Genomic DNA, 24929 nt, shown 5'->3' with positions numbered 1-24929 from the left:
TTGGTGGTTGGGCTTTCCCCAGAAATCTGTGGATTTGTGGTGGAGTGAGGTGAGTGTGGTCAAATAGCTGGGCTGCTCCTGGCCCTGCAGTCCTCAGGTGCCAAGGAAGCTGCATATTTTAAAAGTCATCTCTACATTGAGAGATTCAAGTGTCTGGACACATCATTTTTTTCTGAATTAAGCTACTAAGTTGACACCAAATTTTTGTCCAAAGTGGGAGGATCTAAATGCATATGTGAGTCTGAGCCCTCATTTTTGATTTTTTTTTTTGGCCACAATTTTAACTGCTATGGTTCAGTGCACCAGTGATCATTTCCCTACAAATTTTCTTGATAGACACGTGTAATGATAGACATACAGTAAAAAAGACCATAGGAAAATTATGTCCCTGTAGTTTTGTATGTATTCACCTCTAACTTAATAAATAAACAAAGGAACCTTTACTTCCTCCAGCAGTGCTTCTGCCTCTGATCTCCAGGGGTCTGCAATCTGTCAGCTGAGAGTTTCTGTCTGAGACTTATTTCTTGTCCTTGACTTTTGGGTCTGATTTTCTAAGAGTGCATGAATAGTATGATGGGTAATTTTCAAGAAACATTGTTTTTAAAGAAACAAAGGATACTATGCACAGGCCATGCAAATAAAAATATGATAAATAGGTAAATGGCATAGACATGATGTTGGAAAAGTAACTTCATTTTTCCCCCTGTCATAGACTTGCTTCCACTTTTTTACGTGCTTTGAGTACTAGAAAGTTTTGTTGGTTTAGAAATTAGCCATCAGTCTCATGATTTTCTAGTAGTTCCTGACATTTCCCAGCCCAGGACACAAAGCTTGGCTGCTTTCCATCTAATTAAAATGCAAAGTTATTGAAAGGATACTGGCATGTCTGCTGAGATTTATGATAAATCTTAGCAAGCATTTCAGCAAGGATTTCAGTTTCAGAAAATCTCATCTCATCATAAAAAAATAGGGCTGAAAAAGTATTTACAAAATGGAAAGCTGTGTAGTTATTGCACTAATTCAGGGTTCGCCTTAGGACTTATCTTTTGCTTCTTAATGGAAGTTTGTGGTGAGAAAATATTGACCTTTGATTTTTCTTAATGTTTTGTATTGTAGTTGCTAGCTCTAGTTTTTTAGTCTTTGTTTTATGAAGAAAAAGATTATTTCTTATCATAAGGCATTTATGCCTCACAAATTTTGCCCCGGGAAATTAATGTAATCCTAGTGAAGGATAGTTAGGGGGTTAGTTTTAGAATTTCTGAATGAGATTTATGGACTTGCATGGTAAAATCAATTGCTATAGAAGTAAATATAAAGTAATAAGTAGTAAATAGTTTGATTTCTATAGCATGGATATTTTTACATGTTAAGTTCAGGAGTTCTGTTTATCTAAGAACATCAGTGACCCTTACCTCTTGTAATGTACCCATTGGACATAGAGCTTTAAGGAACATTTTTCAGGAATTATGCATTTGGTTTTAGATCAGCAACACCTTTATTATATTTCATATTATATATATTTAAACTAGTAAGGGTAGATATTTGCTTATTCAGATAACCAGTAAAAAGACTCCAAATGTCTGTGCTTTGAAATTTTATTTCCCCCCTGTATATTTAGTCCTTTTTTACACTTAATAGTAAATCAGTCAATCAGCACAGCAACTCTGAGCAATTTAAGGGGCAAAAGCAAAATGCTGCTTGTTTAAGGAATAATTTATTGCAGTTTAACACAAAATAGTACTCCCAAGTACTGTTGTCTTTTCTTTTAATAGGACTCTGCCTGGTTTAGTGTTGACTTTATACCTTCTTCCATGTACTAGGCAAGCCTCTGTTGCATTTTACAAAGGACACTATTTACTGAAATTTAAGCTACAGTTTATTAAGTTATAACATAGTTCACAGTGACACAGATAAATTTAAGTTAATTTTTATTCTTCTGTATTATCTGGACTTTTATGTGTGGTGATAAGTTTTTAGTAATTGTGGCAACTATTGCTATTGCTTTTTTTAAGAGCTGGTGCTCTTTAAGCAATTTTATCTATTCCCAGCTGACTACCACAGCAGTGGCCACACTGTTATTAATGGCTGGAAGATCCACAACACAGCAAAGAATAAATGGTTTGTATGCATGGCAAAAACCCCTGAAGAGAAGCAAGAATGGCTGGAAGCTATTTTGAAAGAGCGAGAGAGAAGAAAAGGTAGGTCAATAAACTTCTTGTGTTGCTCTGCCAGAAAGCCATACTGTATTTTTATGTTGAGATATAAAGCAAAACCAGCTGGTAGGCAAACTTGTGGTGTCAGGTTCAGCTGAAAATTTATGAATACCAGCCTGGGAAAAATGAATCAAACTTGTACTGGGAAGGGCATAATATCTTGAGTCATATATGCTGGTAGTAAATGCTGTTTGGGAAATGGGGAGATGATTTAATCTGTGATTTTACAGCTTATCCTCAGCCAGTATAAATTGTCATAAATTCATTGAGACCTGTGTATTATCATGGTTTGTGGTATCTGAGGGTCTGTCCTAAATCCCATGTGGGATTTATATGCACTGATTTCCTTTGTGACTGGATTTGAATCACTGAAAGGAGCCAGCTTTCTGTGTTGGATCTTGATGCTGATGATCCAAACTAAAATGGTGCAAAACACATTCACAACTCCACCTTGGGTGTATTGTCTCCTACCCAAGAAAGTAATCACCATTTCCAGTCACCTTTGGAAAAACCACAGTTTCTCTGAGTAACTGAATTAAGGTGGAAGAATACTTGGATGAAATATAATCTTGATCTCAAATGTGACCACGAATAACTTCATGTGTTCAAGGTGAACCCAGCACAAAGTAGAAGCAGGGAAAGATGGTGCATCATCATCTGGACCTAATTTGATTTGCAAGATCAAATATCCTAATTAGTAATGTTATTTGGAGCCTTGATATTGAAAGAAAATATGACCTTGTATTTAGATCTGTGATTATTTTCCTGATTTTTGTAGAATTTCTGTTGCCTGTTGCAGTAACTGTTGGTTTGTGCCTCTGTTGTAAATAGACACTAACAATATTTTCTTTGGTCTTTTAAAGTTGAATACTGGATTTTCTAGAATCTGTTGTAGGACTAGAGTTTCAAGAAGGGCATCTCAGCCCTGGCTAATCAGCAGTGTCATCAGGAATTTGTAGGAAAATTTTTCAGGAAAGCTGAAAAATTGCTTTAGAGGTCTAAACTCTCAACACTTTTAAAATATGAAAAATGTTTAAAAATGAAAAGGCAATATGCTAGAAATACAAAAAAACACAGGTTTGTCTGCTTCTGCATAGAAACTTGTGTGGAACTGACTAAAACGTTTTCAGTAAATCTTGCTTCTCTGATAAGTTTCATGTCTCCCTTAGGCTCTTGATGCTTTAGGTATGAAATACAGAGTAAGTAGTAGTATTTTATGTGGGTGAATTCTTACTATTTCATACTGATCAGCTGAGCAGCTGGTAGTCAAAGTGAGTTGGAGCTAAACTTTCGCAAGCTGGAGATCTGAGGTAGCCATCCTAAAACCAATGCATGTCTTAGGATTTTAGCCTCCTATGATTTATGGAAACTTTCAGGTCCTGATGTTCTCGGTGGGTTTGTCACCAAGGAGACAGCCATGAAATAAGGAGGAGACAAGGCACACACAGATTCAGATTGTAACACAGAATTGTCAAAAACGAGATGAGTTGGAAGATTCAGAGATTCAGTGGACTGAGAGAAACTAAACCTGTACTTTTACTTTGAATCCATGTAGTAGAAGCTAAACAAAAAGGAGACAATGCCCTGAGATTTAGAGAATGCAGAGATTTCAGCTTTTGTAATAAAATTATAAGCTAGGACCACTTTCTAGATTGCATTTGCTTGTAAGAGGAAATCAAGATGGATTTAAAACTTCTTGCAGACATTTTCTGTCAATTTGGTGACTTTCCTGTAAACACTGGAGGCATTCAGCTAGTCAGAAGTTTATTTCAAAGCTGGTCATCTTTAAGACTGATGATGCTGTGATGACCTTATTTTAAAAGTCAGGGCAAATAACAGCAGCAACATCCTATAAGCTCCAGAAGTAGTATATTACTTAAGTTTTCTTTTCTCTGGGGTATTCCAAGTTTTATTTATTTGTGTGACATCACTGCTATCTGGTTCATGGATAATGAGAGACAATTCGATACTTAGTGCCCAGTACTACTGTTGGCTTCTTCTCATGCCAGGCACATTTCTTCAGGCTGTATTTTCAGAACCAAATAAGTACCAGACCCTTACTCAGATGGAGGATCATAGAATGACTTGGCTTGAAGGGGGCCATAAAGATCTAGCTCCAGCTCTCCTGCCAAATCTGAATGCTTTTGTGGAAAAGAGTGAATTCTCTATGTGAAACTGGCATTTGTATACCTGATATCTTGTTACTACTATTAACTGAAAAATTTGAAAAATATTCCTTTAAGTGAAGATCTTTTTATTATCACATGGTAAGAGCAAAACCAAGGCACTTTATTTTAAACTTGTGAAGACTACACCAGTAACTACACTTTGCAAATGTTCATATACTGAAGTTTGTTATTACTACAAAATAAATGGGGATGTCGGTAGAGTAACAATTTAATTTCCCCATGAGAAAAATATCTTTTGGTTTTGCTTTATGAAGATCAGATGTTCATGGTTTAACTTGATCGTGAGAAAATAATGAAAAACAGTTCTTTAACTTTTTTTGTATGTAAAATACTAATATTGCTTCTCCATTTCAGGGAAGATGCTGAAATATAATGGCAATATCACTTACTAAAATGTTAATGCATTTTTGGCAGGTTTAAAATTGGGCATGGAGCAGGACACTTGGGTGATGATCTCTGAGCAAGGAGAAAGATTGTACAAAATGATGTGCAAACAAGGGAATCTCATCAAAGACAGAAAGAGGAAATTAACCACTTTTCCCAAATGCTTTCTTGGAAGGTATTATATGCATTTGATAGCACGAATTCTTGCAATCTAAACCCACATTTTAAATCTTCTTTGGGATTCTTCAGAAACCACACTTCATTTGTAATGTCTGTTAGGCCTATTTGCCTCACAGAATTTAGCCAGAATGTAAAATGTTCTGCCTGAAATTTATAAATGTGTACTCATTTTGCAAAGCAGTTCTATTAAAGAAACAAGGCTGCGAAAGGCATGATGAAAATATGGAAATGCACCAAGTGAATTGGTTTCTCTCAAGAAATAATTCCTAACTTGTTTAATGAACTTGTTTAATGCATTTTGTCTCTGTAATGGCTAGTTTGGAGTGTAAAATTTTATTTATTCCACCTAAGTAATCTTAAACAGCTTAAAACAGCTCCTGTCTTCCTCTTGCTTGAAGGTCAGGAACAGAGTTACTACATAAGGTTTGCATCTATCAGGAAGATCTTTATAATGCCTCATTATGCCTATGACTTAAGAAGAATAAAAGATAAATTGATGCCTGAAAAATGTGTATATGAAAAAAAAATCATTTGGAGGACAGAAGAGTTATTACATCTTTCATTTGTACATAAGAGAAGTATGAAAATTTATGACCATAAGTATGCATGTCCCAGGGTCACCAGTTAAAACCCATGAATGGGAAGGTTGCACTACCTCATAGCACCTTTCTTTTGTTTTGTAACATGCATATCTTATGTGCTATAGATCCAGTGCTTCTGAACTGCATCAGCTTTGCTTTGGTAGAAGCCAGGCATTTTCTGCACATGAATATATACTTGGTGCAAATGTGTGGATGTCAATATGTTTGACATACCTTGGAAGTAACAAGCCTGCTGTTCTGTCATGCTGTTATATTCTCCACCATGGCGTACCTGTCCTGGGCAGGTGCAGTAGGGATGCTTGAAGTTGCCTGATATTGCTCTGTCTGATCAAATGTAGCTATGCCAGCTGAGGATATCCCAGAAAACATGGAAAATCTTTACTATGTGCCAGCTTAACTTCATGCATGGAAAAATTCTGAGCAGGAAAGACTCATGGGACAACATAGGTGGTTATGTCAAAGTAATAGAAAAACTGTAAAGAGTGAGGCTTTTTTTAAAGGTGGCACAACATTTTGGAGATCACTGGGCTAAAGAATCATTTAAGAGACTTGTAAGAAACACTAGTAATGCAGAGGGACATGCAGTAGATCTGGTGGTATGAGATGTAAAGTTTGTTTTCTGCATCTGTTTTTCAGTGAATTTGTGTCCTGGCTGTTGGAAATTGGAGAGATACACAAATCTGAAGAAGGTGTTCATCTTGGCCAAGCTTTACTAGAGAATGGCATTATTCACCATGGTAACTATAGTTAGTTATAGCTTATTTGTTTTCAAGATAATTGTTGTAACTAGAATTGTTACAACTATAATTTTGTTTGAAAAAAAAGATGGTCTTGTTAACACAAGACAGCTTGTTGAATCCTTGCAGGGGCCTCATGGAGCCATTGTCCATGTCCATAGCAGATTTACTGGGAAGGCTCCACTGATTTAATCAGATATCCTCTGTGCTGTTGGGATCTCAACATGGGGAAAAGGGACCTAGAGAAACATTGCTGTTCTCTTGTAAGAAAAAAGAAGTTCTGGGGAAACATAGGATGGTACACTGCTTGTAAGGATTCTAACCTTTATTAAGGCCAGGCCTTTTAGGGATAGGTGTTCAGCTAAGAATCTTACATGGCAGTGAGCCACAGCTGGCTGTTTTGATAAATGTGCCTGCTCATTTGTTAGATGTTACAAGTGGAGCCTGATGAGCCTGTTACCCAGCAGTTTAATCTTTTGAATTTTATGGCTTTCTCTTCATTATATTGTATAGTTACTAAAATTGATATTTAGATGCTGAAGTTTGCAGTTAACTCCCTGCATTTAGCTCATTGTAGAGAGATGTATTGCTGGAAGGGTTAATTTTTTTTTTTAGCAAGTGAGAAAGTTTGATTTCTGCAGGTAATTTGCATTGGCAATATTTTTCTGTTACCAGAGCATGTCCTTATCTCTGTCATTATTACAAGGTGTAGTCTAACAGGACCATATAAGTAAACTGAAGAAACTTCTGGATTTGAAGCCATATTTTACAGAATCACATATGATAGGTACAGTCACTCAAAACAAAGCTACCAAGTTAGTTACCATTCTATTATAGATCCAGGGTGTAAATTTAGATAGAATCTTTGGTAATATACATTTTAATACTTCTGTACTCCAGCCAGAAATGAATTTAGTACTTAATTTAAGTTCTTTGCAATGATTTTAATTTCCTTGACTGGAAAGAAAGTGGGAGAAACATAGTGCCACTGAGTTGTATGTGTTTTAAACATGTGCAGAGTAGGAGGAAAAATATTAAGGTTATTCATCAGTAGTCATGTAGTCTTCATTTCTTTAATGTCAGTCTACATGATTTTTCTCCACCATCATTCAAATGTCAGATGCTATTATGTTTACTACACATACTGAATTGTTGTCAATGTAATGATTCAGTTGCCATAGATTCTTCTCCTGATCTTGTAATTTATATCCTAAATACACCCATAGATTTTCTCAATGCAAAGTTAAATGAATATTGTGTAACTTCATGAGATAAAAGGGTAATTATATTAGACCACAGAAATGTGAGCCAGACATGCTATTTTGAATAGTGAATCCAGCTGTGGTTCACTGAAAATAGCATTCCTAAAATGAAGTTGAATGAACCATCTGTTTTCACAGAGAGAGCAAGGGAGGAAGAACGTTTGGCTGTTATTTACATTGCAAATATTGCAGAAGCCTTTGTTGAGCATTTGCATATTCAGCAGGCTGGCCATTATTGTCACTGTGCTGGAGTTCATTCTGGCAATGACAGAACCATGTTGTGATGGACATTGTTGTACTTCCTGATGTGTGAAAAGTAGAAAAGTTACAGTTTTTCCTTTTTTTCCCCCCCTCCACTTTTATATGAAAAGAAAAATCTCTTTGTATGCTGCTGTTTTAAATCTACCTGGTAGAATTCTCTGATATCTGAAATGACTGATACCCGTCAATGGAGTGAGGTACTTTGTCAACTCACTGCAGCTGATTAGAGATGGAAGCCTTGTCTCCATGGATTAAGGAGCTTTCTAGTTACAAAAATAAACTGAATATCAGATAGTTTTAAAATGAATAGGTATTTATGTGGCTGTGCAGTTTCTTGGACTGACACAATGATCTGGTTTAAAATTGCCTTGGCAAAAAAATTAAAAGAAACGACCAGTTTAAACCTCAGTTTTCTTTTCATAGTGTATTCAATATAAATACCTATCCTAGCATAAATGTGAGTACAGTGTTGAAAATGACACACAAACCAACCTGGCCTTTCTTATTTTAGCAGTAATGCAGCTTTTTATGAGCTTGAGTGTTTGAAACCCAGCCTGTTCCAGCTCTGTGGAGCTGCTCAATTAGTTCCTGGTGCACTGTGGTTACTTGGGACTGCAGAGACAGGATGGTACTTGTGTTCCTCAGGGTGCATAGCCTGCTCTGTTCTTCATAGGCATGCAAGAAAGGAAAGGTGCTTTGTCATCCTGGTCCCTCCCAGTGCATCCCTGTAAGAGTGAGGAATAATTTGGCTTTAGGCAAAACTGTCTTGATGGTGTTTTTTTATTTCCACAACTTGCTTGTCATAAAGAACTCTTTTTATATGTTAATCTGTTGGAATACATTATTTTTCTTCACCAGTAGGAATATTTTTTTAATAATAGAGCTAGAAGACATCTTTTTCTCTTAGTTAAATGGTCACAGTCCATTAAAATTCACATATATACTTGCATTAGGCATTATACATGAAAATTCTGTAGTCTGTATCTCTTGTATTTAGAGGCAATGATGTGTAAAAGAGCTTAGGAATTACTTTGAATAACCACCAGTTCAAGGCAATTGGAATAGTGTCCTGGGCTTTACTATTAGCAGATACATCAAATGCAGGTAGAGATGTTATTTTGCTCTTGCACAAGACACTGGTGAAACCACTTAATGTATGAAGTTCAGTTTTTATGTCTGTGTGTCAGATGATGTGTGGAAATACTGAGGAGCTTGGAGGGGCATGAACACTATACAGATGGAAGGCACATCACTATACAAAGTTTATGATGCCTAACTAAATTTTTGGAGCAGAGTTATGTATGATGGCTTAATCACTTGCTATGGAAAGGCATGCACAGAATTACCTAACTCTGTCAGGTGTGTTACTCTGATAAATGAAGGCATTACACACCCTCCCCTATCACTTGATGACATGTAAATTGACTTTCAAAATTAAAGCTTACAACTGCGAGCAAAGCTGTAATTAATAAAGTAGATATCTTAGGATGGTGATAATGCCTAGTCCTGTCCTCAACCATCAAATGGATCAGCTATTTTTCAGAAAGATTTGCAGCAGTACAATTCCCTGGAGAGCATTTGTATCCTATGATAGGACCTGTTTTGATAAAATGCTTGAAGTTGTGAGGTTTATTGCTGTAATCTCGAGAAACTTTGGAAGTCCACCTGTTAAGATCCTTTCTCCCAGGTCTTTGGGGAAATAAATTATCAGCATCTTCATAATGATTGACAGTCTCTTACACTTAAGTGGTTAAGGTTGCTATATACATAGAGAAAGACATTCCTCTCTGCTTTGTTCCCACTGCAAGACTGGTCAAATGTGTTGTGAACTGTTTGTATGTTTACTGAATCATCTGAGATTGGCCTCATCAAAAATGAGGACAGAAAATAATGTGGAAAAATAATGTGAATAATTGCAAAATTAATCTTATTTAGCTATTTGCTTGATAAGCTTTGCAAAAGCACTGAAGACTAAAAATTTTTGAGTGCTAATTTTTCATTCTGTCCCCTGTCGGTCTTTGTTATTCTTTGCCCCATGACTTGAAATTGTTTGTTTTCTTCTGTACTACTTAAGTGTTGTAAGGAATATTGTCACCATTGCCATAGAGGAGATGATCTAATTGGGCTTCCTGGCCTCCCTGTTTGAAATCTACCTATTGCTGTGTTTAGGGCTCTTATTAGAAGAAATTATGTTGACCACCTTCTCTCTCCTAGGTTTCTTCAGAAAGTCATCTAAAGTGCCTATTTTTTTAATTTTTATTTTTTAAATTTAGTTACAGATAAGCACCAATTCAAACCTGAACACATGCTGTACAGATTCCGGTATGATGATGGAACATACTATCCCAGAAATGAGATGCAGGATGTGATCTCCAAGGTACAAATAAAATAGTTACCATTATTAGGAAGAATACGTCAGAAACAGAGATTCTGCTTGAGAAGTAATATAAGATTTGCTTATATCCCCTCACAGTTGCCACTCTATATGAATCAAATTCAGTTTTCCTTTTCTCAGCTTTTGGTTAGTTTTTACACATTTTAAATGCAAAATAACAGTTTACTATTGTGGAGTTATAGTTGCTATTCAGTGGTTTCATATGCAGGATGCATTGCCTATGTTTCTGCATGATGCTGAAGCTGAGGTTCAGTCTATTGCATTTTTCAGTCCTTCTCATAGATATGAAGATATATGTAGGAAACTGCTTTCAAATTTCTCTAAAATCTGAGTGTCCTTTATTAGTGCCCTAACAAGGCAGTAAATCTATAGTCACATAGATGTTTAAATATAGTAGCTTATACTACCCATCTATGCTACTGAAAACAATTAAAAGATTGATCTAAGTTGCCTTTAAACTCACTAATACTCAAATTTGTCATGGTTTGGAGTCACTAGAAAATGTCTGCATTTAATTTTTGCCACAGTATAATTTAATTTTTGCTGCACTTGTTAATGTAAAGTGCATCTAGAGGAATCTACAATACTGAATTCCAAGGCAGAGAAAAGTAGGATGGAATCTAATTTAACACAGCTTTTAGTCATTATACTTCCTTATTGCAAACATAATTGCTTTTTGATAGTTTCCTAAGTAATACTAATGTGTTTTTCTTTTTTAAAATACAATTTTCTGTTGCTAGTTTCTTAAACTACTCCAGATGCATAATTTATTGGTTTTTAATAGAAAAAATTCTAATATTTGAATCTTTTTGTATTTTTAAAATTGATTAGTTATAATTCTAATTTGTAAGCAAAGTATTGATGCATATAATGAAATGCAGTGGTTTTTACTTTAATTACTCAGTTGTGTGTAGAATAGCAACCACTGTTTGGGACAACCTTAATGCATGAAAGTGTTGATTTATTTTTGTGTGCTTTTCTTTCTAAGTATTTCAAACCAATTTTTTTAAGGCTACCTTTAAGCTAATCTATTTTCCATGTGTCTCAGTAAGCTTAGCAACCTTAGATTGGAAATGCTTTTGTTCTCATAATTTATTCATTAATATTGTTATCGGGAAATGTTGTTTTGGCACATGAAAATACATAGAAATTTCAACAGATCTTTTTGCTGTGTAAATGAAACCCAGTGACAGGATACAGGCTTCCTTACTGTGTCCCTGCCTCTTGTGTGTGATGTGAAGGTGTGGTTAACTCACCACCTCTCTCTCTAACAGGGTGTACGACTGTACTGTCGCCTTCACAGTCTCTTTACCCCAGTAATTAGGTGAGTCCTGTTGGGAAGACCTGAGGGAATAATTTGGAAGGAGTACATGATCTGAGGATGCTGTGTTTGAGTGTAGGAACCTAACCCATGCTTTCAAGATTGGTCTTTTGAGAGTAATCAGATAAGATTGAAATGCTACCAAGACAAAAGGCATAACTGAATCACTAAATGGCTGCCAACTCTGTTCAATATAACCTTTTAAATGGAATTCTAGAGCTTCCTAGGTCTTGATGGATAGGCTTATATGCTCACTGTAGATATTAGGGCATTTCTTTACTAACACACCATTACTTCATTTGAAGAGTCCCAGCTGTTAGAACACACCTGCCTTTATACTCCAGTGACAATATCACCCAAATAAGATGTGATCAGCCTCCTCCTTTCTGTCTGCAAGAAAGACTTAATTTGCTATTTTTTTCCTCCAGAGAAAACTTCTCAACCCTTAATTAAGTGCTCAACTCATGCTTGCACTAACTTGCTTATAAACTACAAGTATTTTTCTCTTTCTTCTGAGCCTTTGTTTGATTTTTTAAAATTGTTTTGTGTTATTTTGAACAGGGATAAAGACTATCACTTGAGAACTTACAAATCTGTGGTTATGGCTAACAAATTCATAGATTGGTTGATTGCCCAGGCAAGTAGACACCTCTGAATTTATGTATGTTTTGCATTTAAATTCTGGTTTGAAAGCTAGTGATATATCAAGAACAACATACAAACACTCTGTGTAGGGGTTATTAAAACTGTGTGTAAAAGTGTAATCCTCTTAAACTAGTAAAGTAATAGAAATCAGCTGTCATCAGCTGTGCTTTTCATCCCTGTTGTGCTTATCTTCCTTACTTGAAATTGAATTGAAATGTTTTGATGACACTTAGCTTTGTGATTCAGCATGTAACACTGTCCATGGCTTAAAATGAAATGAAGTGAGAAACTCTAAATTACTAACTAGATGACAAAAAGTCAGGACCAATTTGCTGCCATCAATTCTGTTTCATTTTTAATGAATGAGAAAAAACAACATGGTATCCTCTTAACTCTGTCAACATGCACTGATTCCATAAAAAAAAAATTCTAAACTTCAATGCTCATTATATTCTATTATGTCCAATTTTTATAGAGAGTGTGGTGTTACTGAAGTATTTTCCTATTTATTTGTAATTATAGTGCATTATAGCCTATAAAGTTCCCTTCCAACACAAACTACTCTTTGATTTTATGATAAACATGTATATCCTGGTTTATATATATATATGCTAGAAATGTATACATAAAGGTGGTGGTGGCAAATGTAACCTACAGTAATTGCTAGCCCTGTGAGACTATGCTATCGTGCAGTTTCCATTTTGTTAATATATAAAAATACAATGTAAAAATGTACCGTGTTTTACCAGGGGGATTGCCGGACGAGGGAGGAGGCCATGATATTTGGTGTAGCTCTTTGTGATAATGGGTTTATGCACCATGGTAAGTAAATACATTCTGTACAAACTATGCTTACTTTCTGCTTAATCTGCACAGTTGGAAGGAATTGCAGAGGCTGATAAAGATATTACAGAACAGATGGAAAGTTCTTCTACTGTATCCCTAAAGAGATTGATGCTACAGTCTTCAAGGAAAAAAATAGCTATTGTATACTCTGAAAATGATATCCAATTTTATAGTGCGTATTCAGGAATTCATCTCTCAAAGGATTTAGTGGGGGCAGTTTTATTAGTCACTTTGCAAGAAATGCCTTAAGAAAGTAATGAGTATCGGCACTGATGAGACAAAAAATAATGTAGGAAAGAAATGTGAGATTCTGGGGGGAATTAATAATGTATGGAGGAGCATGACTTCCAAAAAGTGAAGTGGTGACAAGGGGAGAAAGTAGATTGGAGAAAAATGAGAAAATCATAAGGACAGCAAGGAGCAAAGAAGGGAGAGGAGACCAGAGATATGTGGAGCACCAAAATTAAGGTGAACAAGGACCCATTTAATACCAGAGGGAAGATTTCAGTGAAAGTATTGGAGTAATAGGTCATTTACTGAAATGAAAAGAGGAAGAAATTTCTTTCATCAGCTTGTTTAGACAAGGGGTTGAGAAATTCTCTCCAGTATTGTTCATTCTTTCTCCTTTGACTTTTGAACACACAAACTGAATCCATTGGCTGTTCTGCTTGCTTCCACATCCCCAGCAAACTTGTTTCTAATTCTGAACCATCTGGAGAGTGCCAGAACTTGGTGGTGAGCATCTTCAGTGGCTACCCATCAGAGCTTTTCAAAATCATTTTTTAAAATCCCTTTTAGGAAGAAATCTTGTGCTTGGTATTTTCACTAAAACTATTTATATATAATTTATATATAAGGCTAATGTGTCTTTCTCAGCTTGGTGGAATCCAGATGTTGTAGTTGAAAAATGAAGGAGCTTAGTGATACCTGTCCCTCTACAATGGATCCAAATAACAATTGTTGTGTATGTTTAAAGATTTCCCTAGATTCACACACAAAAAAAATAGTTTGCTGGCATTCAATATGTGTATGTTCAGTATTTTATGATTTATGAAAGACATGATATTCAAAAGTTCAAAAGAAAATAAATATTAATACGTGTGGGTTTCTGTCATACAGTGTTAGAGAAAAGTGAATTTAAAGATGAACCACTGCTGTTCCGTTTTTATGCGGATGAAGAAATGGAAGGATCAAATATGAAGCACAGACTGATGAAACATGATCTGAAAGTAGTGGAAAATGTCATAGCCAAGTCATTACTGGTGAGTGACTTTGTGTGCTTTGGTGAGTAAAAAAATTGGTCATAGTGACAATGCATTATGAGAGTTTATTGTTGTTTAATGAAGACATGCTTCAGTTTTTATTAATGCTTTTCTGAATAATATTTTTAAATAATTATTTTACAGATTAAATCGAATGAAGGAACCTATGGTTTTGGTTTAGAAGATAAAAATAAGGTGCCAATTATTAAAGTGGTTGAGAAAGGATCAAATGCTGAGGTATTGAGTATTATAAATTATCTTCCCTGTTATATTTACTTGATCACACATGTATGCTTTGTATATAATTTAGAAAAGTCTGTAGTAGTAGAAGGTGACAGTGGACATTTACCAAGAAAGCTGTGAAACTTTTCCCGTTTCTTCCTTTTTTTGTTTTGTTTTGTTGTTGTTTTTGGTTGGTTTATTTGTTTTCTTATTAATTTTTTATTTTGTTTTGTTTAAAATATTGTTCTGACCATTATCTAGCACTTATTTTATGCTCAGCTAAATTTTCATGTTGAGTGATGATATAAAAGTTGTAATTTTATTTTTATGCATTTTATAATATTCCAGTGATGACATTATCATAGTTGAAATTAATATTATTGGTAGAATATGAAATGGGTATAGAGCTACTCTGCAAGTTGCAGTTGATATATTTCACAGTAAGGGATGTATCAAGCTTTGGATAAAGTCTGGAATTTGAGAATCTGAATGAATAAATTACAGTCTTCCTGTTTGGTAGCATTGCTTTAGATTCTCTTTGGGTTAATTAATATTCTACTGAGCAGCATGGGAGTCTCTATACATGTAAAGATAAAGTTCTCTCTTTTATGAGAGAAAAATTTGGACTTAGATTTCAAGGCTTTCTAAATCTCATGGTGGAGTACAAATTTAAATTATAAATAGACACAGCAAATGAATAATATAATTCAGCCACAGAGCTAAGTAGAGTGATTTCCAGCAGTTAGTTCTGCTATAATCTCAGAGGGCACTAGGGCTTTGCCCATGCCCTGAACCACTCTTTGTACTGCTGTCATTCAAACTGGGCACTTTTCTTGATAGACCAAAGTTTAAAAACTCTTCTGTTTTGGAACTTACCAAATATTCACTTACTAAAATATTAATTGTGTCTTTCTTTATGGAGAGAAGCTTTGGTTCCTTTGGAAAATGGTGGATGAAAAGTTAAATACTGTCATAAAATAAATGGCTCAATCAAAGCTGTTGAAAATTACTCAAAAATTAACTATTGTAATAATTGTAATCATTAATTCTTGTAATACTGTTGCAAATTTTTGATTAAGACCAGGTCTTGTATTTAGCTCTCTTCAGAATGAGTGTTTACCCTTCACATGAATTTAACCAGTTTTAGAAGCATTTTGTGGTGTAAGTCCTTTGTGCATGGTATGTGAAGGAGTAATAAGGAATGTAAAGAAAATGTGAATGTTTTTTTTCTATTGGACTTGCATGGCAGCAGAAGAAAACATGGTGTTAGTGGTTATGAAAAGCAAATATATACACAACTGTTGTTACTTTCTAGATGGCAGGCTTGGAAGTTGGGAAGAAAATCTTTGCCATTAACGGTGACCTGGTTTTTCTGCGGCCCTTTGGTGAAGTGGATTGCTTCCTGAAAGCCTGTTTGAACAGCAGGAAGCCCCTGCGGGTCCTTGTGAGCACTAAACCTCGAGAGTAAGTTATCGTTCCTCTGGACACTTTACAAACAACAACCCAAGGAATTTTAAAACCAGTGGAACTTCAGAGAGCACTACTGTACAGGGTTTTTTAATGCTGTATCTGATGTGATTTTGCAAAGTTAAGCAATTTGATTTGCCTTGTTTTTGTTTTATCCTATCTGTGAGTCAGCAAAAGAGTCACATGAGTACTTTAGATCTTCAGCTCTGCTGCTTTAAATCCATGCAGGTACTGCAAGTTTAAATGAAGTTTCATTGACTATATGGACAGTTTTGACCACTTATCTCTCATTATGTGTATTAAACAAATTCCTGTGTCTGGGGATTAGTTGCTAGTTTGGCACCATCAGACTCTGTGGTCTCATGGGCCCCTTCAGCTCGTGTGTTGGTTGTGTAAACAGCAGGAGGAAATAAACAGCTCCTCATCTTTATGTAACAGATGCATTTCTGTGCACAGTTTGGACCATTCCTACCTAAACACAAGTTTTGTTATATAAAAGAAATAAAAAGTGAGGCCTAATAGGTAGGTTCAATAAATACGTAAATGAGCATCAGTATATTAGTAAAGTTAATGAAGTTTTTGCTAGATTATATATAACATAGAAGGAGGAGACAAAGAAAAACTTGTCAGGAGTAATTTTTTATTCAAAATTTGCAGAATAAAGAGGTGCCACCCTCTGTTACCATACAGCATACAGAGTGCCTCGCTCAGAAATAGCTCTGGTTAAGAGGTAGATTGAAGATCTCCTTCTCCTGTTAATAAGCAAAAGTGTCTTCAGAAGTAAAATGCCACCCATAACAGAAAAAAGAGCAGAGAAATAAATATGGCATAAAGATGCTTTTCTGAACTGATGTTCTGAGACCTGCTCCCACCCCTAAACAAACAAAAACAACAATTAAAAAATCCCCCAGACTACAGGATTTTGGAAAGGATAAAAAGCACATCTTGGCCTTTCTTTAATGCAAATCTTGGTTTAATTTCTGACTCAACTTGTGGGTGAATTTCAAGGTTGAGAGAGATGATCTAGTGAATGCAGATCTCAGAGGAGTCAAATTTGTTTCTCAGCATTCGCTGCTTTTTGTGAGCAGCTGCTGCTAGCACAGTTGAGTTCACAGAAGACAGTTCTCTCCTGAATTCAATCATATGGATGCTATCAATAGTTAATATATGAGTACATTAAATGATGTTGCACTTCAAAATGTTTCAAGTAAACATTTGTTAATCTCTATATATTATTATATTAAAAAAAAGAAATACAGATTTCAGTGAAGTTCAGATCTCACCCTTGATGATAATCATCTCCAAATGCCTAATATTATGTATACTAGAAAAAAATGTACATGAAATGATGCAGTTCTATTATTCAAAACTGCCTGTAAATCAAATTTGCTACAGTCCAAATGTATTTTAAAATCACTTTTCAGCATCCATTTGAATTTGTTTGCTTTTGCAATGGGAAATGGAGCTTGGGGCAAAGATCTCTGAAATAATAACAGAGCTGGCTCTGGATGGAAAGGCTGCAAAGTTAAATCAGTGCACTGTTATGCATGATCTAACTAGCTCTGATAAGGGCTAATGCAGCTGTGTTGCTTTTAGTAGACCCTGAGCTGGTATCATGAGGGCATGCTAGCTTACTTTGGGCAAGTTCAGTGCTTAATTTTAAGGACTAGATGTGGATTTTGATTCTCAGAGCTGTGTTTTTGTTGGTTAGGTTTGTCAGTAGGATTATTACTCTTGTTCTTAAACCAAGCAGGAGTGCAGCACAGTGTGCTTACGTGTCATACAAACAGCAGTGGATGATTCTTGCTTTACAAAACTCAGTACTTTCTGTAGCTGCTCAGAAAAACTGCAACAAAACATTATTTCAAGAAAATTCAGCAAGGAGAGGCACAGTTTGCTGGGAGTGCCTGATTCCTCTTTACAAGGCTGGGGACTACAAGGAATTATTGTGCAGAGAGTGTGCTGTGTTTGAGGAGCTGTGTTGCAGGTGGAGCTGCAGGAGGAAGTCAACTGGCTGTGCAGTGCTTGAGTGAACGAGCAAAGAGAGATCAATTATTTTTAGCAATGCTTACAGTCTCAGACTCCCAGGAGTCTTGAACCTCCATTGTGGGGAAGAAGCAGATGGGCTCAGAACCCTGCAGGGTATTTGGTCAAAGGACTGTTAGCCAGGGGTCTGGTAGAGATGAAGGCTGGAGCCACATCACAGCATGTACCAGCAAGAAGGTTCCTCTTTCCCTGAATTTGACATGCAGCACTGGTACCTTTTCCAGCAGGTATGGGGCTCTGGATCTAGAATGCCAAACAACTGATGTGGTGGGGAAAGATCTGTCTGAAATGGTGGGGCCTCCTGAAACAACACCACCTGCTCCCTGCATCAAGACCTCCTGAGTTACCAGGAAAAGAAGGGTAGTTGTGACAGGAGACTCCCTTCTAAGGGGAATGGAGAGTCCAGTATGCAGACCTGACCCAACTCACAGGGAAGTCTATTGTCTCCCAGGGGCTCAGATAAGGGACATTACTGGAAAACAATCCTATCTAGTCAGGCTCTCTGATTACTCTCTGCTATTGATTGTTCAAACTGGCAGTGATGAAATACAACAGGGAAGTCTGAGGGCAATTGAAAAAGGCTTCAGTGCCCTGGGTCAATTGGTCAAGGAATCAGGAGCATAGCAGTTGATTTCATTGATTCTTCCAGTAACAAGGAATAATATCAATAGGATTAGGCAGATCCACCAGGTCAATGCAATGGCCAAGGCTGGTGTGAGCAGAAAAATTTTGAGTTTGTTGACCATGGGATGATCAACCCAACACCTTGTCTACTTACACCTGATGGGATTCTTTATTGCAGAGTAAAAATGTCTTTGCAGCTGTTGGGGTTCATCAGGGCTGGTCAATTTTTAAACATCACCTCCTAATGGCACAGGAGCAGGTGATTCCCAAATATCCAAGGACAAGTGACATGGGAAGAATACAGAGATGCTGCTCACCACTGCAGGGAGAAAATTCATCTGGCCAAAGGTCAACTGGAGTTGAAGCTGACCAGAAATGTGGGGGACAATAAGAGTTTTTTTGAGTATATTAATGACAATAGGTAGTGTAAAAATAACTGACCTGTTACAGGATGAGGATGGTCACCTCACAAACAGGGACAGGGACAACACAGAGGTGTTTAATTTATTCTTCACCTCCATCTTTGAAATGGGTGATAGACCAAAGGGGTCTCAGTGCCCTGATCTGGAGGATCATGACTGTAGAATGATCAACTCCCAGCAAACCCTGAAACTGTGTGAGATCTGCTGCTTCAGCTGGATCCCTACAAATCTATGGGCCCTGATGGGGTTTATCCAAGAATCCTCAAAGGGCTAGCTGATGTCATTTTTAAAGCCACTCTTGAAGATATTTTAGTTGTTTTGGGGATCTGAAGAGGTCCCAGCTGACTGGAAGCTGGTGAATTTTGTCCCAGTTTTCAAGAAGGGCAAGAAAGAGGACCTGAGAAACTACAGACTTGTCAGTCTTACTTCTGTGCCTGGTAAAGTTATGGAGAAGATTATTCTGGGAGCTATTGAAAAACACCTGAGAGGGAATGAAGTCATTGGTCACAGCCAGCATGGCTTTATGAGAGGAAAGCCCTGCTTATCAAACAAAATCTCCTTTTATGACAGGATACTTCAATGCATCTGCAACTTCCTCAGGAGCAGAAAAGGAGAGGCAGACACTGATCTCTTCTCTGTGACAGGACCCAAGGGAAAGGCCTGTAATTCTGCCAGTGGAGGTTTAGGTTGGATATTATAAAAATCTTTTTCACCCAGAGGGTGGTTGTGCACTGGAACAGGCTCCCCAGGAAAGTGCTCACAGCCCCATCCTGACAGAGTTCAAGGAGTGTTTGGACAGTGCTGTCAGGTACATGGGGATGGTCCAGAGCTACAAGCTGGGCTTGATGACCCTTGTGGGTCCCTTCCAAGTCAGCTTATCCTGTGATTCTGTTAAACTGTAATATGGATTTAAGCTCTACAATCTTCTGCAGCTTGTCTGTTCAGACCTGCTGAGATCTCTGGTCCCCAGGCTCTGTCCTCCTGACTGGGACAGACTGCTTTCCTTCCCAGGGCTTTCAGTGTTGCTGTTCTGTGGCAACTTACCCAAATATCAGTCGTTTTGGGAGGGATTTTGAAGCCATGGTGGTGTTTTGATTATAATCAGCACATTGAATTTCCCTGTGAAATAGATTGTTTGTGCTGCCTCAGCTTGCTCTTGTTTCTGGTGTTAGTGGTACAGGGTTTCTTAAATATGAATGCTGCAAAATCTGAAAACTGATTTGAATAAGAGTGCAGGGTTTTACACCCTTGTGATCTATATGCTGTGAATAACAAAATGCTGCCTTTTGCTACATTCATGTTAAATCTTTGCTTGTATCAGGACAGTGAAGATTCCTGACTCTGCAGATGGACTTGGATTCCAAATCCGGGGTTTTGGCCCATCTGTTGTCCATGCTGTTGGGAGAGGTAAGCTATAGGACCTGTCAGTGGTACTGGTAAATACACATTTAATATCCAAATGACTGGGTCGAGATAAGTCAAAATTAGGTCCAGTAATCCATCTTAGATTTTTATTTTTCCCAAAGTAACAAACTCAAATGTAATTGTTTTATGTACTTATGCACTTATACTTTGTAAGTTTTGGCTACATCTTCCAACTCTTTTTTTTCAAATGTATATAATGTTATACCAATGTAGGAAAGTTAAGTTAAAGCTGTGCATTCTTTATAGATGAAGTAGCTGAAGGATGCAGTATTCACTTTGTCCAATGAATGGCTGTTGGGAACTTGTGTGTTAATTTGCTAGGTAGCTGTGTGGTTCTGCAATGTTTTGAAAACATTTTACAAAAAAATGTGCTTTCTACAAATCTTTTCAAGAGTGTTAGTGGCTTTGTCTTAGTAATTGCAGATGTTTAATGTAAATACTCTTTTGGGATGTGATTTCAGATGCTTGCAATCCTAACTCAATGTTTTTGAGCAGTGCACTTGTGCTAAAAGAGGTTGAAGTATTATTTCTTGTTGTCTGGTGTTGTTTATGGTAGAGCAAACTAACTGTATTTTCAGGTATGTTGGGACAGTTGTGTCTTTTGCCCCCACTCCTGCCTTTGTAACTGAGGAATTAAAAGTGAACTGATCTGCAGAACAGCCAGATTTGAACAGAGTTTGATAACTTTTTTTCTAAGCTGTGGTGCCAGAAATCAGATTTTCAGAAGAAAAATTAATAAACTGCAGACTTAGTAGTTGATGTGATAATTTATTTCTGCACCTGGATCTCAAATCAGCTGCCTATCATTATTCATAAAGCACATACTTTATTCTAATTAGCCTCAACAATATGCAAGTGCTTGCTTGTGTGGTTTGCTAAATCTGGAAGATTTTAAGCATGTGCTTAAATACTTTGCTGAATTGGGACCTTGGGGTATTCTGAAGAGAGCTTTAGGGGAGGTTTTTTGAGAGGGGAATTAAATAAGATCTATTTATATGTTTATTTTTAACCTTTTTAGGGTGAGGAGAGATTGCAATAGCTGGTAATAGTGTAATTTCTAATGACTTTCTTTTATATTTGATTTTAAACACAGCTTTAATCAAATAATGATAATTTCTAAAAGGGGGAAGCTCATGTGTATTCTGTAAGTTATTTCCTTGTCAAACATGCTCAGCTGGCAAGTCATGAAGTCGTGACAAGCTTTCTATTTGTCAGCCCTGCAAATTCAGTCCAGCCTTTTCTTTCATAGTCCCTGTCTTCTGCACCCCAGCCTGGCAGACTCCAGGCAGTAGATTTTTACTTCCCTGACCCCTCTGTGGCAGTATCAAGAGACATTAGGAGGTGAATGTTCATGTAGCTGGAAATAAGGCCATACTCCAGCAGGCTGCCTTTTAGGAGTGGGTTTGAATCACACTGAAAGGACCTGGAGACAGCTGCTGTTTTTGTGGCACCTATTCAGTCACTAGACTCTCCCAACATGGTTATTCCATTGTGAAAATAAGTCACTCAACCAAACATTTTATGTTGCTTCGAGAGAATGTTTTGTTTTGGTGTCATGTCGTGTGCGTCTCCCTATCCCACCCTCTGATAATTTAATTTGATACATTCTACTTAGTTATCTTTGAGATTTTTATTTAAAACTGTAAGGCCCTCTGCCTTAATTGTGTTGGTAGAGAAGATGAGAATAAGAACAGCATCTTTGGAAATGTCTTTGGAATTTAGATATTTCACTTCATTATTAACATGATACTCTCATATGCTCCTATAATTCTTTATGTTATTGCCAGAAACCTGTTTTGTATGCAAAATTGAAACACCTGAATTAAACAATAAGCTCATAATCTTGGGTCATATAAAAGTAGGCAAAGTTTTAGTGACTTTCAAGCTAGAGCCATTTTATCCTTTTAAAGTCCTTTTCTTTGAGGACTTTTTTACATTTTCATATTTCTAGTCAATGTTTGTTGTTTTATAAAGCAGCCTTTAGAAAATGGTCTGATCTCTTTTATGGAAACATCTGCTGGCAAACTCAATTTTCTTGGCATCCACCTGGTCTACAGAAGTACTCTGTGGTCAGAGGAAGTATGTAGGGATCAGTCAGACCTGGTTCTGATTTTTAAAAAAACAGGGTTTTTGGACTGTAAGCTTGGAAGGAGATTTTTAGAGAAAGAGCTCTGCTAACTATGTGGGTTTTTATTAATAGGAACAGTGGCAGCTGCAGCAGGTCTCCACCCTGGCCAGTGCATAATCAAAGTGAATGGAATTAATGTCAGCAAAGAGACTCATGCCAGTGTTATTGCTCATGTCACAGCCTGCAGGAAGTACAGGCGGCCAATGCAGGTATGTCTCATTTGGGGCCCTTGCACGGTTTCTTCTAGATTTCTCTTTTTGGTCAAAATAACAGTGTGGTGGCTATCTCTGTGCACATATCTGTTGTGTTTGAATGGGGTGAGAGGAAAGAAGTATTGAATAAAACTGAAGGGGAGCCAATTGAAATATAAAACATGAAGATTGTTCAGGGATAGTATTCAAAATCTGCTTAGTTTCTGCACTGAGATAAATATCATAGATAATTTTTATATGGTGTTTTTAAAGGGCTCTTTCAAGCACTTCTGCAGTCCTATGCAGAAAGAATTTTGAGGTATATTCTCATCTTGATGGAGAGGGAATCACACAGCTTGCTGCCTGCTCAGCAGCAGGAGAATGAACTGCATAAAACTGATCTACTTCCAGAATTCTGTTACACTTCAGTACACAGAGAGCAGACTGCATATATTCCATCCATAAAAGTCAGAGTTCCCATTCCCATTGCATTCCAGTCTTGAGGATAAGCATATTTTCAAGGGCTCAAAATTTCCTTTTTTTAAATGCATGCAAATTTTGTTCTTTGTCATGTTAGTAAAGGAGAAAATCTCAGGCTTCCAAGACACAAATTTAAGAAGAAAAACAAACCATGCTGGATTCTATAATGTAATTTTCCAATTCTCTGCAAATTTTTTGTAAACTGTCAACCAATATTATTAATTAACTTCACAAACTCTTCAAGTATGTGTTTACCGAGGAGAAAAATCCAATTAAAATCAATAGTTGAATCCTTCTCCCACACCTACTGCATAGTTATAAGAATTATATAGTTAGAACTGGATCTTATAAATACATTCTTGATGAAAATGTTCTTGGGATGTTTGTATTTAAATGATAATTGAAATTGAATTTGTTGAAATTGTTACATAGTGTATTGAGATCAAGCTCACCTATGCTTTGAAGGAAGATGCACTCTATTAAAGAGAAAATGTTCTGTTCACTAGTAGCAAAATTGGTTAGAATATAAGATAAATTAAATTCATTATAGCAGTTTTGTTCTCTCTGTGTAACTGTAGACTTCCTATGGATATTAGTGACATCCAAAGACCATTGATTAATGTTGACTGGTGTGAATGCCTTGACATTAAAAAATTACTTTGAGTTTTTTAATCACTTATATAATAACTTGAAGCTTTTTCCTATGTATAATATTTATTTCAGTTTTTAAAAATAGCTGATCATAATTCAGCAAATCACAGATAACTGAAGTTCCTCAGGCAAGAAAAACTTCATTTGGGATGCAGTGTTATCAAACACTATGGGAGAATCGTCTAGACTGAAGTAAATGATAGTATTCCCACTGGTGAAAAGACATCTAAAATTTAATTTTCTATTTGGAAATTTGGTGGGTTTTTAAAATTATTATTTGGAAAATGACTGGATTTCTCCTATTTTGTAAGTACAGTGCCTACAGCCTCTAATTTAATTACCAAGAATATTGTAGTCTCTTCTGTGGTTCCCAATTGCATAATTGAAGTGGAATATTTTTTTCTTTCTTATATCTTTTACTTCTCAGAGTAAAAAGTCTTCCTAATCACCTGGAGGATGAAGCTTCATTTCAGATTCTTTCGGTCAATAACTGTGTAATTTGTGTTGGACAGTGTTTATCTTCTGTCTTGTCTTAATAAAAAAAATTGAGACCAGATTTTGCTTCTTGTAATTACAATTTCTTTGCAGTGGTACTAATTGTGATGTGATAAATTGATGCTTAGTTTGCTCTCCTTTAATGATTTTGAAGAAGATTGCTCCAAGTCATATTGCATTACATTGGTTATTAACTTTTGGAAAAGACTTTCAGTTTAAGTAGTTAATATTTCCTGTTAGAGGTTGGCATGGCAATCTTAATGCTGCCAAGCAAGTCTGTTAGATTCCATAACTAAGCATCAAGCTTTGAGGTGCTTCAAGCTTCTAAGAGGAAGAGTGGATTTCAGAAGCATTTCTGTTGATCAGCTTCTGCACAGATGACTTCCAACAATCAACACAGAGCTCTAAAACTTAAGCTCTCTTACTAAAATATTCCATGCCATTGAGTGAAAAGCAAGGCATGGATGAATCCAGGAAACCT

At 36.5% G+C, this 24929-nt stretch overlaps 1 protein-coding gene across 1 annotated transcript in view; it reads left to right on the top strand.

The window, feature by feature from the left end:
- PREX2 (phosphatidylinositol-3,4,5-trisphosphate dependent Rac exchange factor 2) overlaps positions 1-24929 on the top strand; it is a 169993-nt gene that overhangs the window by 65667 nt on the left and 79397 nt on the right. The window contains exons 9-20 of the mRNA XM_056484325.1: positions 2049-2198; positions 4817-4961; positions 6205-6305; positions 10102-10205; positions 11498-11547; positions 12106-12181; positions 12939-13011; positions 14155-14297; positions 14442-14534; positions 15835-15983; positions 20400-20485; positions 22704-22840. Of these exons, the coding sequence (XP_056340300.1) occupies positions 2049-2198; positions 4817-4961; positions 6205-6305; positions 10102-10205; positions 11498-11547; positions 12106-12181; positions 12939-13011; positions 14155-14297; positions 14442-14534; positions 15835-15983; positions 20400-20485; positions 22704-22840 (1307 nt within the window). The remainder of the gene's footprint in view (positions 1-2048; positions 2199-4816; positions 4962-6204; positions 6306-10101; positions 10206-11497; positions 11548-12105; positions 12182-12938; positions 13012-14154; positions 14298-14441; positions 14535-15834; positions 15984-20399; positions 20486-22703; positions 22841-24929) is intronic.

Source organism: Oenanthe melanoleuca, chromosome 2 (assembly GCF_029582105.1).
Source record: "Oenanthe melanoleuca isolate GR-GAL-2019-014 chromosome 2, OMel1.0, whole genome shotgun sequence".
Lineage (NCBI taxonomy): Eukaryota > Metazoa > Chordata > Aves > Passeriformes > Muscicapidae > Oenanthe > Oenanthe melanoleuca.
This window is presented reverse-complemented; position numbering and strand designations above follow the sequence as displayed.